Below are 15331 nucleotides of genomic sequence, written 5' to 3'. Positions count from 1 at the left end.
CCTCCAGTCTTCAGGGACCTCCCCTGTTGTCCAAGACCTCTCAAAAATGATGGAGAGCGGTTCGGCAATGACCTCCGCCAGCTCTCTCAGCACCCGTGGATGCACCCCATCAGGTCCCATGGACTTGTGGACCTTAGTACTGCCTAGGTGCTCACGCACGTCCTCTTTCCTGACTAAAGGGAAGTCTCCCATTCCCCAGACCCTCTCACTAACCTCCAGGGTGTGGGATTCCTGCGGAAGAGCCTTTTCACTGAAGACGGAAGTAAAGAAGGCATTCAGTATCTCTGCCTTCTCAGCATCCCCCGTTACGAGGACCCCCCCCTCACTTAGTAAGGGGCCCACATTCTCCCTAGTTTTCCTTTTGCTATTAACATACTTGAAGAAGCCTTTTTTATTATCCTTTATCACTCAGGATCTTGAACTCCACCATCTCATGATCACTACAACCCAAACTGCCCCCAACCTTCACTTCCTTAACAAGTCCATCCCTGTTGGTGAAAATAAGGTCCAGTAACACCCCTCCCCGCGTCGGTTCCTCCACCACCTGCATCAGAAAGTTGTCTTCAACACACTGCAAGAACCGTCTGGACCGTGCGTGCCTGGCTATGTTGGTCATCCAGCAAATATCTGGATAATTGAAGTCCCCCATAAGCACCAGTGCCTGGGAACGTGACGCTACATCCAGTTGCTTTTGGAAGGCCTCATCAGCCTCCTCATCCTGATCAGGGGGCCTGTAGTACACCCCCACAACAGTGTCACCCTTACCAGCCTGCCCCTTGATTCTCACCCATAAGCTCTCCACTGCTACATCACTCTCCCCCAAGTGAATTTCAATACATTCTAGCTGCTCTCTCACATAAAGAGCAACTCCACCACCCCGCCCAGCCAGATGATCTTTCCTAAAAAGCACATAGCCCTCCATGACAACATTCCAGTCATGCGAGCTGTCCCACCACGTCTCCGTGATCGCGATGAGATCATGACCTTGTGACCGCACGCAGAACTCCAGCTCTTAATGTAATCTCACAGATGTGAGAGTACCTGCTTTTGCTCAGCAACACACCTCAAAATGCTTTATGAGTCAGGTAGCATTATCATGTTTTTACAGATGGAAGAACTAATCATTTGCTTGAGTTTAGTTAATGGCCCAGTAGCAGGATCAGAACTTGGATACAGGTTTCCTGAGTCCCACCCCAAGTCCTGACTACTGATCTAACTTTGATAAGAAAATGCAGTAATCGTTGAATCACTAGGGAATACAAAGTGCACGTCCTGGAGGCGATACTGATTTCTGATTTGTCATATCCGTGCAGATGATGTTCCTTGAAAACATTACCAAAAACCAATCTCAGCAGCTAATATTGTCCAAGTAAACGTTAAATATAAGTTACTTTTCAGAAATTTGTCTCTCCTTCTTTCTCTCACAGATTACACTTGTCTTTCTCCAGTGGTCAGGTTTGTGCTCCTGAGAAATACAGGAAATGTGGACATAGCTATGACACAGACTGTGTCCTATAAGGTCACAAATACACAGTCTTGAATATTCTGACATATATGCCAACTGTAGAAACTTCTAAACTGCTACCCTACTAAACTGATTTCACAGATACATAGAAAGCCATGCTGAATATGTTAAAATTCTCCAAACTCTAACTGGGATTGAAAATTTAATTACATTTTAAAAGGGAAGCAGATACTCATATTTCACAGAAACTATAAACAGATGACATTCAATCCTATGCTTTCCTTCCCATTAGATCACACTTCCTCTTCAAAGGGTCTCTTTTGTTTTTTTTTTTAAGAAAAGATGTATTTGTAATAAAAATTGTGCAGGCACTTGAAAAATAGAAATGCAATATATAGAAATGAAAAATCCTTTACAAAACATAAAAGAATCTAGTTCTTTGTGTCCTGAAAACAAACACCTTTCAGCTTTTACTACCTGAAAGACAAAATTCCACTTAGACAAAAAGTGAAAGCTCAATGTCAAAACATTTGCAGAACACTGTACTCTGAAAGAAGAACCCCTACAGTTACTGAATACTGAGTTCATATTTTTTATGGCAAGAAGCCAGCATATACTCCTTCATAGATTCTTAAGAATTTTGACCTTAGCTGCTTAGATCAAAAGATCATTCATTCATAAAGGAGCTTGGAATACATATTGGTGCTTTGTGGGCTTTACGTATCAGTTTCAGGAATGATTAAGTCCTCCTATGAAATAAAAATATCCACTGCTGCTTAAAATAATGTGCATACTATATCATAATAGAATGGAGCCTGAGGTACTTGAGATAAGTGAATAACTGGATGTATGAAGAAACACAATAAAGATAAGAAAATAGTTTCTAACTATCACAGGAATGAATCAAAGATTAATATGACTCATCAGTTCAACCTCTAAAATAATCCTTGATTGCCACACTGAAGGTCAAAGAAGTGCAGAAGTCAGTTTTCCACATGACTGTGGCTTTTATTTTACCTGAAATGAAAGGTCTTTTAAAAACCCTTTGTTGGCCAAACTGGCACAAAGCTGCACAATAAAATACTATATTAAAACCTAAACATCAATGGAAAACGTGAAATGGGGGCTATTCAAGGTTGAGTAGCTATCTAACATTCTTCACTGTACATCCAGTCTCATTAGCCTCTGGGTACTGCGTTTAGTGACAGCCTTCTTTTCCTTACCTTAGCCCATGTCTGCATTCTGTGCAGATTTGGAATTCAACACATGTCTTACAATTTTCACTGCATTTTCGGCAAACAATCTTATCTACAAAGAAAAAAAGAAAACAGCCCAGAAAACCTTGGTCAGTTATATTTTATAAAACTATCTGGAGATATTATTATGTGTCTTACAGTTTTCTAGCTTGAAACCAGAAAGACAAACAAAAATGTCTAAATTCTGTCATTAGGTTTTTCCTTCAGCAAGTCTATTCATAAACACTATCTTCATTATATCTGAAGGCTCTGCAGAAATATCGTGTTCTGAGTTTGTTCAAAAATCTTTGTAAACGCTTTATATTTAAACTAACTATTTACAGTATGGACTTAAATTGGCTTTTCATATAGCAAGTCAAACACTAATGGCTGCCATATGTTCCAGAAACTATCCTGCAATTTACTTTTTACACCTTACATGCAAATAGTCTGTCTTATCTTACATGTATTGCAGTTCAAAGAAACAATTTTGATCTTAACCAAGTTGGGACATAATTTACCTAACATCTGCCTTTCCATCTCACGAGCTCCCTACTTTAAGAGAAGTCTCTGAGATGCGGTGCCATGTAACTCTGAGAAGAAAAACCTTGTGGTCCCATTTTTGTAAATTTTCATTTACACATCTTGGTTGGGTGGAAGGGAAATCCCTTCACTGTAGTTTTCATACAGTGGCAAATGGAAAAATTAGAGTAGTACCTGCATTTACTAATCCTCAAAAATGAACAGAAGCTTCATGGCACAGAGAGTAAAAGGTTAGGTATCTACGTAGGTCACTCCAAAAGTAATGCCTCCTATTTATTTCCATGGAAACTACAACAGATACAAAGAGCAAATAACACTATTTGATAGAGAAAATTCTCAGCTACAAAACCCTGGTTTTCAACACAGTCACTACCATTAGCTGATTCACACAGATGAGCTGGTCAAGATGCTCTTCATTTCATGGCATGGATGCTTGGCCATCCAGAACATTGCTTGTCTTTCACATTGCTGTTGCCACTGCTGAAATGCACCACCCACCACCTTACTGTGCTCACATCTATTGTTTGGTTTCCATAAATATTCAGCAAGTATTGATAAATGTCAGTTGGTGCAACATTTTCTGCATGGAGAAATTCAATTCCACCCCTTTGCTTCATTCTCAGTTCCATGTCAGACGCCATTTTGTCAGACTGCCCCTCTGTTACCATCTGTCTCACAACAAAATGTAATGGAATATTGATGGGAATGTTCAGATTATCAACATCTTCTGCCTCTGAAATTGTGGGTCAACATAACAGAAAAGGAGGCATTACTTTCGGAGCAACCCTCGCTCAGGGCTTGCAGTTGAATCAAGCACTCTGAGTACATGTTCATATTTTAAGCACGTGTCTAAAGATAACTGAAGTCCGTGTAGTTTAAGTGTATGTTTAAATATATGTCCATTTTTGCTACACAAAGTTGGCAATCTCAGGAGGAAATGGAAGCCCTGCATCTCATGTAGCAGAGAATTACTGCTCCTGAGTTATCACATCATTACAGGTCAGAAACCTGCAGGAAACATTAATTGCAACTACCTTTTCCACCTGAGGAGCCTGATTTTCTCAGAGATCTAGTTCAGCAACCACGGTCAGTTTCTCAGCTGCCTCTTCTACAGCATTCCCACAGCATGGGAGAATGGGGAATAGGAATACTTTGTGTTCACAATCTGGATGCTGCCTTTCCCTTCTGGAGCTGCAGTAACCTGCTCTGTCCTCCAGCTGACTGTGGACTACCTTCATTCTGCTGGTTACTCCCATTTGCAACCACAAATGAAATCCTGTCTCTAAGCATGATTTTTAAAATGAAGAAAGGTTAATTTCTGAGTAGATTCTTGATCACACTTAGCAACAATGTAATAAGAGGACTAGGATAAGATAGATACATTCAACATACTTTTCCTGCTTATCAGTATTCCATCAGCGTCCCCAGATCAAATTCTGTAGCCCAAAATAAAGAAATAATAAGTAATACTAACTCTTATCCAGGTAAAACCCATCGGGGCAGGTGGTAATACAGCTATTGGTTACTTCATTCAGGTAGTAGCCAGATTTACAGGTCATGCACTGGTCACTATGGCCTCCAACACAGGTTTCACAATTGGGTGAGCATTTTTTACAGCGTTTCTTGTCTGCATTGTAGTGACCAGGTGGGCAGGTCGAAACACAGATCCTGCAGACAGCAGGGAAGAGAAGGCAGAGTCGTTAATGAAATAACCTGCCACCACATTCCTGGACCATGACTGCAAAGCAGAAGTATTTCTCAGCATTGCTGCTTTTGTAATGATCACGTGTTTTCTAATGATCATGTAATCTTCCACAGCATTGCATCAGGCTGTTTCTGCTTTTTTTTTTTTCCTACAGCATATGCTATCTCACCGGCAAACACCTCGACAGACAGTCATACTGTACGATTTTTGATCTACATTTTTTCCTATCTTATTCAAGTACAGTCACTAAAGTTGTGGTTGCTATCACAGTTACACACAAATAACCTCTCACAAAAAAAATGAGGAAATAATCAGGGAAGAGTGTTTGAGTACTGTACTTGAAATTCTGAAACAGTTTTTTTAACTCCTAAGAAAATTTGTCGAAATCAGAGGAAAATATCCATGACTGCAGCAAAGAGAAGAGAAAAGAAAGTTAAGATACATACTAAGGAATCTAAAAAAGATTTTTTTTTTAATTTTGGTCTTACCGTGTGTTGTTCTTGGATTTGTAGTAGTAGTGAAGACAGTCAGTACAATGATCTGGTCCTGGCCCATCACACCCTACTTTACTGCATTCTGCATTGCATGGACCTGTATTAAAAGCAAAATACAGGAAAGGAATTAAAACTTCTCCTTTGGTACTTAACACCTCTCAAAATATACTATTTTAACACAGAATACAATTACTATGTTTTTGTGTATTTGAGCGTATGTCCAAACTGTAATTTGACCACAGTGAAAGGAGAAATTTTTTAATATTTGAAGATCTTTGCAGACTCTGGCCTCAGCATGTGTTCACATTGATACATAATTTTTAACAGCCATGGCATCCTCTATGTAATCTATCAGATACTATTTCTGGATCCAAACAGTCTCTTTTCTAACGGCTAACAAATCAATCTAAATTTTATCTAGAAACACGCAAAGGCTTCTGAAATTCATAATATGGAATGATTAGCAACACTGCTTATCACAAGCAGGTCAATATAATCAGCAGCTATTCTAGTCAACAAATGGGCAGGTGGTCTGAGTGGCTAACACAGCAGAAGTGATCCAACCCCCAGTGACCAGACTCACCTCCCTCTGTGCTGCTACATGCTGCAAAAGCCTCAATTAACTTTTGCTTATTAGCAAGTCCTTCATCTCATCCACAGTCATGTTTACACTTTCCAAACAGTTCCAAGCAGCTAGGGGATGAGAGAGCCATCATTTCCTGCCTTTATATAAGGGACAAGGACATGTGTGAACTCTCAACTGTGTCAGGATCATTGCTCCATAGTAAATGAAACTTCTAACCTTTCCAGACACCTTTACATGGCTCTTAATATCAAGTAAACTTGAACAAGAGCAAGTTCATACAACAAAAGCTTAGTGACCTTTACAGCAGAGACAGCAGTGTTTCGTCATCTACCAAAACAAGGGATTGAGCAATTCTCCAGCAAAAATAGGGACTGTGTGTCTGACACACTATGACAGGACACTGTAATAACATAAACTTCTAAATTGAACACTGTGCTGTTAGCTTGCAGGAGTTATGCTTAAGATTCATCAGCACTAATCATCTATGTAAAGGTACTGACACTGTCGGAATACATGTAGGAATACTGCCCGCTTGACTTATCCTGCAGCACAAAAAATCTAACTCTTTTGAAGCCTAATGAAAATACTAAAAAACTTCTATGGGGATGAACAAGAAACAACACACGTATATGTAGAAAATAGTATTCTTCATATATGCGTTTGTGCATACATATATATAAATATTTATGAAAAGTAGTACATTCTACACAGAATGTTAACCATAGCTTAAAAATATGAAACTGTCTTAAACTCATAGAACATTAAGTTATGAAACAAATTGTTCTGTACTCCCACTACTTTCATACCAAGAATATTCTTATGAAACTATTTTTGCAAAGTCATTCTGTCAACACTGTGTTCTAGCTTCAGTGCATTGATTTTTCCACTTACAAATATCATAAATCCTGCATAATTGTTATCAATTTTGCCACTGCACTTCTAACTAATTAGATGAAATATAAATACAACCTTACTGTTCTACTCAGAGAAAATTCACGAAAAGCTCAATTTATTAAACATATTTCTGTTTGGCTATTTTTATTTTTGTTTCTGGAAACTTTCAGTACTGCCTAATTCCCAGGCACTGAAGGCCACAGATCCTACAATGGCAACAGAATCCTAGTCTTGAACTAATGCAAAAGATCTAAGAAACACAAAACACAGAAGAAAGCAGATACTAAATAAGCATGCCAGGAGTCTTTACAATGTGTGACCATATTTTGACAATACAAGGTCTAATGTTTTATATATGCAGAGTCTCAGGGCAGTAAATGCGCAGAGTAAATTAATGTACGAACCTGAATAATCTTCCGTTCCATAATCTTCTGTAGGATCTTCAACTGGACTGGAGCGTACTCTTTCCACTTTTGGAAAATCATTTCTTGGTGAGTATGGCTGGATGGATGTTCCATACAGTACTAAGGACCACTCTTTCAATTTGCCTAAAAGTATTAAAAATCTAGTTTTATAAATCATTTCATATTTTCTCTGTCTTACAAAATATATCACCTGTGAACAGGAACTCTGAGTAGGCATGGAAGACTTTGCTTAGTTTAATGTTGACAGTGCAATCTCTGTTTCACTGTAAACTGAGAAAGCATAATTTTTTTCAACCAGATTTTGCACAGTATTTTTTGCACTCCTCCTCTTGTAAGTCTAATAAAAGTCTGTACGGGGGAACTCAATGTAAGCCATAAACAAAAACCTTAGGCTATATATTTATTTGGAAAACTTATACTGGCATTCATCAAGGAGCTTTTGCTATAGATTTCACTTTTCCTCAGAAAATGAATTGTCCAGTTATTATTATATCTCTCAGTTCATTAGCTGTATTCAGAATTCTGACTTAAGAACAGGGTTATATTTTGTCAATTATTACTCATGAGTACTTTTCGTTGCTTTATGGAATACATCTCAACGAAGACGAAACAAACTCTTTTAAAGTCTCTATAGTAGAATATCAACGTCCTTTTCCAAACAAGCATGATTTCTCATTTCTTTGGCCTAGTTATTTTGCAGATATGTCACTTCACTTTCTGACTTCATCACCAATATTTTACCCTCTCAGTATCTAAACGATGGAAGAAAACAAATATTTTTTAGCCTGAAGTATTTAAGTACTTTTATGTAAGTTCTGTTGTGTTTTTTTAAGTCGTGAGTCCAAGCTGTCAAAACGTAAAGTGTAAATATTCAGACTTTGCCTCCCTGTCCACACTCACCAATAAATTAATTCCATGAAAAGTGCAAGACTCAGGTCTGAAATAACACTTCGAGCAGTGATAGATAAAAAATTATGTCCTGGCTTGAAAATGTGGTAATTAAGTTTGGTCTTAACCTAATCTCTTGATTACATTTACCTGTGTTGAAGCAGCAGGTTGTGAAATGTACAGTTCTCATCAGAAGATTCAAGAGAAAAGGGGAGCAGGGAGCATTTTTTTCTGAATTTAAAAGATTCTATTTTTGGACGCCAGCATGAGACCTCCCTTAGCCTGTTCTTCTCTTGGCTGAGCAAATGAAGATACCTCAGCTGCTCCTCACACATTCTGCCTTCCAGACAATTCACCATCTTTGCTGCTCTCCTTTGTACGCTTCCTCATAGTTTTATGTCCTTCTATTGTGGCACCCAGTGCTATAGGTGAGGCCGCACAGCACAGAGCAGAGCAGACAGCCCCTCACCTGCAGGCAGTGCTGGACCTGCTGCACCCCAGATACGGTTGGCCCTTTGGGCTGCCAGGGCACACTGCTGGCTCATGTTCCACTCGCTGTCAGCCAGAGCTCCCAGATCCCCATTCCACTGGGCTGCTCTCCAGCCTCTTTTCCCCCACTCTGTACATATATTCAGAATTGACATGTTCCAGGTGCAAAATCTGGCACCTGCTCTTGTTAAACTTCATCTGGTGGATGACTGTCCAGCTCTCTAATTCATCCAGATCTCGCTACACTAAAGAATCTCCTATTGCCAAAGAATGATCACTATTTGACAGATACTAACACAGCTCTCTTAAGTGATTTGTCTTGGAGTGAATATAACTTCACCATGGATGCTCTCTGTCCTTTCTGCATTTTAACTCACTTTCACAGCATATTGATTATAAAATATTGAAAGCAGCTGAAAACTGTTTGCGTTCCCTTGTTACTCTAAATTTTTCTTCCTTGCCTTTACTGTGCTCCAATGATCACTAAAATTTCAAAGTGTTGATTTTATGTGTCTTCCAGAACACTGGTAAAAGTACTGAATACTGCAAAAAATATTTGCAAGGACCCACTAAAAATAACCACAGGCACTGATGCTTCTTGGGCACAGAGTATTGTTTGTGTCCAGACTTACTGGAAGGGTTTGTACTAACATACTGGCAGGAAGGTTTGGAGCTTTGACCTTATACCTAATGCAAAAGAGCAGTAAGAGGAATAATGTAGGGTCTGTCAAAAGATTAGCTGCCTTTTAAGAACGGTTCAGTAAATAAAAGGGGAAAAAAATTCATGTGACTTGCCAGCAAATAAATGAAGCCCGCCTCAAGGCAGGTTTAATTTGTAAAATGAAAATATTTCAATGAACGATTATATATACATACACTCTCTTTAATAATGAATAGACAAAGTACGCACATTTATGCCAAAATCTTTCCTTCCCCATTTTTGGCTGCTTCCATCATTTTGTTTGGCTAGAATAATCCCTTACTCTGCTTATATTTAGTACATAACAGAGGACCCATGTTATATGTGCAAAAGAAAGGGTATATCACAGTGTTTCACAGCAAGCACAAGTCCACTTCCATAAATTCTACAGAATTAAATGCAGAAATCTCATGCACTGCTTTATGAACTGGACCCTGCCATTCTTTACAGGCAACAGATGTGGCATTGCCTTGCCAGGACAGGGATATGATGGCATGTTGGGTTTTTGTTCTCAAGTTGATTACAGGAAAACTTCAGCTCATAATTATAAGACCTTTCAATAGTTAAACAAACACATGCACACAAAGAAACAAGAAACAGGCATGATGGCGATATCAGCCTGATAAACTGCAGGCTACACAGGCACCATAAATTGCATGGAAGTACCTTCTGTTCATATCCTGTTCAGTGTATAGACTATCTCTAACATGACTAAACAGCTGAATATATGGCATGCACTTTCACAACTTTCTGAACTGACGTGTTACTGGACAAATTTCATTAAGAGGTAAAAATAAGTCTAGAAAGCTGAGGGATGTATTACCAAATACAGTGAATTATATGGAAGAGAAGCATGCAGGAATAGTGTAAAGCTGGATATGTATGTAGTGATTTGGTGACATAAAAGGGCTATGAGTGATGTCTTGTAAATAGCTTAGATGAAGAGTTTTCAAAATGGCTCTGTTCTAGGTTTCAGTGCAGGGAGCATGCCAGGGCACAGAAAAGAGGGCAATAGCTGAAGTGTGTTGCTCTTTGGTTCTCCTTCACGCCTACTGGATGACCCATTAGGTTCTGCAGTATGCACAAACGTCTACCCTATCCGCTAGGCTGCAGAGGTTCTGGCTGCTTTAGGATTACTAAGTGCAAGACTGAGTTGAAAAACACTGATTTTTGTCTGTTTTCCTTTTAGTAAATTATGACATTCAAATTATGTAGTTGTTGTTTCTTCTATCAAATTCAAAAGCACATAAAATTATCTGAATGTACAAAAAAAAATCAGTATAGTTTTGTTCTATGTAGTCTATGACTACTTTGCCAAATACCTTTTTTGAGTGTCCCTTTTAGTGTACTGGAAACTTTGCTCTGCATTTCCTTGTGAATTAATGACACTTTGCTAAGAACCTTTCATCAATGTAAAGCCATGATGAGGAAAGAGTGATGCAGATAAAATGAAGCTAATATTGCAGAACTGACAATGTTATTTCCTTTCAGAGCTCTGAAGGATAATAATCAGGATTTTTAAAACTCTGTGCTTACAGTTGACAACTTGAATATATAATACTAACCACTTTGGAGACCTCATCAACTTTAATAAGAAGTTGTTTGCTGCTGAACAATCTTGAAAATAACAATGATTATGTTGGTCTTCAGAATGGACTGCTGCACGCTATATTACGTACCAGGTTTCACAAAAAAAATGAGTTGTGATTGCTAGTTTAGCATTCTGAAAAAAATCGGGATATGCAGACAACGGAGAAAAGCAACAAGAGAACTTGATTTGGTGGCCAGACAGGCAAAAAGACTTTTTAAAAAGCAGAGAGATTGCCTCTCTGCCCATCTGCTGCATTAAACAGAACACAATTCAGCTAATGAAGAGCAGAACTAAAGAACTAAAATTCTCATTCAATTCCATCTGTTTCAACAGCAGTCGTGTGAAGCTGATCTATGTTTCAGATTTTTTTTTTTTACATAGAAAATCAGCAGTTCCATTTTGTCATAATATTGAAATGAAAGGTTTTCTTTTGTACAAAGAAAACTGTAAAAACCCAGCTGAGTTTGGCCTATTATCCACTTGGAATAGGAAGGAGACAGGACAAAACTGTGTTCTCACATTAGAATTCCTCCTGTGCCCTGGCTTTTTCCAAACCACAGCCAAAATAGACACACTGAGTTTGCAAGCTGCAGGAAAGCCTGGATGAGCTGCCCTCCTGGCACAACTGTTCAAGGTAAACATGTCTCTCAGAGGAGACAGGTGAACTGCACATAGCCTTCTGACCAATGTGAATAATTCAACAAACCAAAAGAAAATTTATTCCATCTCCCTTTCTAGTTGCAGAAGTAATAATGGGCATTTCTTGGACAAAGCTGAATTGACACAATTCATATTACTTAATCTTCCATATTTTAAAGCATGGAGATTTTAAGAATTTCACATTTTAATCACTGTTTATTTACAAAGATTTTTATGGCTTCCAGTTAGCATCTATTTCTCAGAATTTAGAATGAGTTTTTATCAAATAAAAAAAATAAAAATAATCCTGTCTGCCTTTTGAGTCGACATTGCTGAAATGTAAAGTATCTTGTAGTTCACAGAATTATGAATTAATTCTACTGCTAATGTCATTGTTGTCCTAAATATACAATATAAATTGTCATAAATAAAATGTTATTTTATAGCAGAATTCTAGTAATTAACTTTAAGTTATCAGAAAGCAGCAATGAACTAGATTTGTCACTTCCAAAGTAATATGATTACATTCTGACTTGCTGTTCAGAGTAAGTGTTAGTATGGAGTAAGAGACAAATAAATTCCAATTTATCAGTTGTATATACCTCTCTTACCTTTGTTTTATTCACATCTTTACTTGTTTAAGTGATATTTCCTCTTTGATTGTTTTTACAAAAGGCTTTCTACTTACTTTGATGTGAAGCTTTGAAGAAAGATTATGATCAATATACACGCAAAAACTACTACTTTTGTCTGCATACAAACTATGTATTTCAAAATGGTTTTTAAGGCTGAAGTTTCTGGTAGGCCCATGGGGAACTATATATTCATCTCTCAAAACTAGCAAACAGAAGTAAGCACTTACTCCTGTCTCTTTGAAAACTCCTACCTCAATCTCCATGTCTTTCAAAACAGTTCTACTGAAGTTGGTGAATGAAATTGAACAGCACAGGGGAAATTAAAAGCAGGGGAGGAATGTTTGTTGCCTCAGAAATTCTTTGTAAGAGTGTAGTTTATAAGCAGACAACTGTGAGGTCTCAGCATTTTGCCTATGGGCTGGAACATGATGCAGCCTATCAGTGCAGCAAGCCATGAATTTCTTTCTGCTGTATAGTGAAGTTTTCAATTTATATAAACACTGATAAATGCTACTCTTTTTATTATGAGTAGGATATCAAATACAAAGCAAAGAAAAGCAACATGAAAATAAATACTTGGATTCTCTCTTAGCTATGAGAGAAACTGCAAACTTCACTCTGGGCTGTTCTAGCTTATGTGGAAGAATTGGGTGAAAAAACTGTAATCATCAACCAGGAAAACAAATGCCTGCATTGGAAATACTATAACTTCTTTCAAATGTGGCACTTGCAGTTTTCGTTTTTTATCTTTATTCTTGAAAACTCAATCTAGTAAAATTAGGTTTTGATTAAAGCACTGACTCTGTTGCCTTGTCAGAAGTAACAGTAGTCTTATCTGGTATGATCTAATTCTGAATGGCCAAAGACAATTTTTACTCTTTGAAGCAACAGATCTGAGGGCTAAAAAGAGGCCATTTACCATTAAGAAAGTGAAATTCTTTTTGGAAATCAGATGAAAGTTCAGAATAAGAGACAACCATATCTTAAATTGTAAATAACAGCAATAAAAATGAAGAGCATATCGATAAATTAAGTTAGGAAAAATGCTATTTATCAAGCAGAGGAGGCAGAAAATTGGCAAGGTTGAGCTGTTGGTTAAATGAAAGAAGGAAATCCACAAGTCCATGGGACTTGATGGGGTGCATCCACGGGTGCTGAGGGAGCTGGCGGAGGTCATTGCCGAACCGCTCTCCATCATTTTTGAGAGGTCTTGGATAACAGTGGAGGTCCCTGAAGACTAGAGGATAGCCAATGTCACTCCGGTCTTCAAAAAGGGCAAGAAGGAAGATCCGGGTAATTATAGGCCTGTCAGCCTCACCTCTGTCCCTGGAAAGGTGATGGAACAGCTTGTGCTGGATACCATCTCCAGACAACTGGGAGAAAAGGAGATTATCAGGAGTAGTCAGCATGGGTTCACCAAGGGGAGGTCGTGCTCGACCAACTTGGTGGCCTTCTATGATGCTGTCACATGCTGGGTGGATGGGGGAAGAGCGGTAGATGTAATCTACCTTGATTTTAGAAAGGCATTTGATTGTCTCCCACGACATCCTTATAACAAAGCTGAGGAAGCGTGGGATAGACGAGTGGACAGTGAGGTGGGTTGAGAACTGGCTGACTGGCAGAGCGCAGAGGGTCGTCGTTGGTGGTGCAGAGTCTGGCTGGAGACCTGTAACCAGTGGTATCCCCCAGGGGTCTGTGCTGGGTCCGGTCTTGTTCAACATCTTCATCAATGACCTTGATGAGGGGATAGTGGCCACCCTCAGCAAGTTTGCTGATGATACGAAGTTGGGAGGATTGGCTGACACGCCTGAAGGCTGTGCTGCCATTCAGCGAGACCTGGACAGGCTGGAGAGCTGGACAGTAAGAAACCGGATGAGGTTCAACAAAAGCAAGTGTAGGGTCTTACACCTAGGGAGGAATAATTGCATGCACCAATACAGGCTGGGGGATGAGCTGCTGGAGAGGAGCTCTGCAGAGAGGGACCTGGGCGTCCTGGTGGATGACAGGTTGGCCATGAGCCAGCAGTGTGCCCTCGTGGCCAAAAAGGCCAATGGCATTCTGGGGTGCATTAAGAAGAGCGTGTCCAGCAGGTCGAGGGAGGTGATCCTCCCCCTCTACTCTGCCCTGGTAAGGCCTCATCTGGAGTACTGTGTCCAGTTCTGGGCTCCCCAGTGCAAAAAAGACAGGGATCCCTTGGAAAGAGTCCAGCAGAGGGCCACAAAGATGGTGAAGGGCCTGGAGCATCTCCCCTATGAAGAAAGGCTAAGTGAACTGGGTCTGTTTAGCCTTGAGAAAAGACGACTGAGAGGGGACCTGATCCAGGTTTATAAATATCTGAGGTGTGGCGGCCATAGTGGTGAGGCTAGTCTGTTTTCAGTGGTACGTGGAGACAGGACGAGGGGAAACGGACATAAGCTGCAGCACAGGAAGTTTCACATGAATGTGCTTAAGAACTTTACGGTGAGGGTGACGGAGCACTGGAACAGGCTGCCCAGGGAGGTTGTGGAGTCTCCTTCTCTGGAGATATTCAAGTCTCGCCTGGACGCCTACCTGTGTGACCTAGTGTAGGGAACCTGCTTTGGCAGGGGGGTTGGTCTCGATGATCTCTAGAGGTCCCTTCCAACCCCTACAATTCTGTGATTCTGTGAAATCCACAGACAATGAAAGCAGGGATGTGCAGCCTGGGAAGAATATATGCATGCCATCTGGATGTGCAGAGATGGGATCAGGAAAGCAAAGGCACAAACAGAACTGAACTTTATGGGAGATGTAAATAGCAACAGGAAGCAATTGTTCAAATACATTGGTCAGAAGAGACAAGCCAAAGCAAGTGCACTGCCTCTGAAAAACATGCAGGGAAAAATGGCAAAAACGAACACCAACAAGACTGAGGTACTCAGCAAGTTCTTTGCCTCAGTACTCAGTACCCGTCAGACATCGCTCATGTCCCTGAACATCTAGGCAAGGCTCGAGGGAACAAAATGCCTCTTATTTTAAGAGAAGAGTATCCTGCTGAAACTGAATACATAGGAGACTGTGGGT

At 39.6% G+C, this 15331-nt stretch overlaps 1 protein-coding gene across 2 annotated transcripts in view; it reads right to left on the bottom strand.

Moving 5' to 3' along the window:
* PCSK5 (proprotein convertase subtilisin/kexin type 5) overlaps positions 1-15331 on the bottom strand; it is a 280415-nt gene that overhangs the window by 70997 nt on the left and 194087 nt on the right. For both annotated transcript variants that reach the window (XM_085214353.1, XM_085214354.1), the window contains 4 exons: positions 7327-7470; positions 5437-5539; positions 4718-4911; positions 2689-2773 (listed from right to left, as the gene is read on the bottom strand). In XM_085214353.1, the coding sequence (XP_085070479.1) occupies positions 2689-2773; positions 4718-4911; positions 5437-5539; positions 7327-7470 (526 nt within the window). The remainder of the gene's footprint in view (positions 1-2688; positions 2774-4717; positions 4912-5436; positions 5540-7326; positions 7471-15331) is intronic.

The sequence above is a fragment of the Meleagris gallopavo genome, chromosome Z, assembly GCF_905368555.1.
Source record: "Meleagris gallopavo chromosome Z, MGAL_WU_HG_1.1, whole genome shotgun sequence".
Taxonomy (NCBI): domain Eukaryota; kingdom Metazoa; phylum Chordata; class Aves; order Galliformes; family Phasianidae; genus Meleagris; species Meleagris gallopavo.
This window is presented reverse-complemented; position numbering and strand designations above follow the sequence as displayed.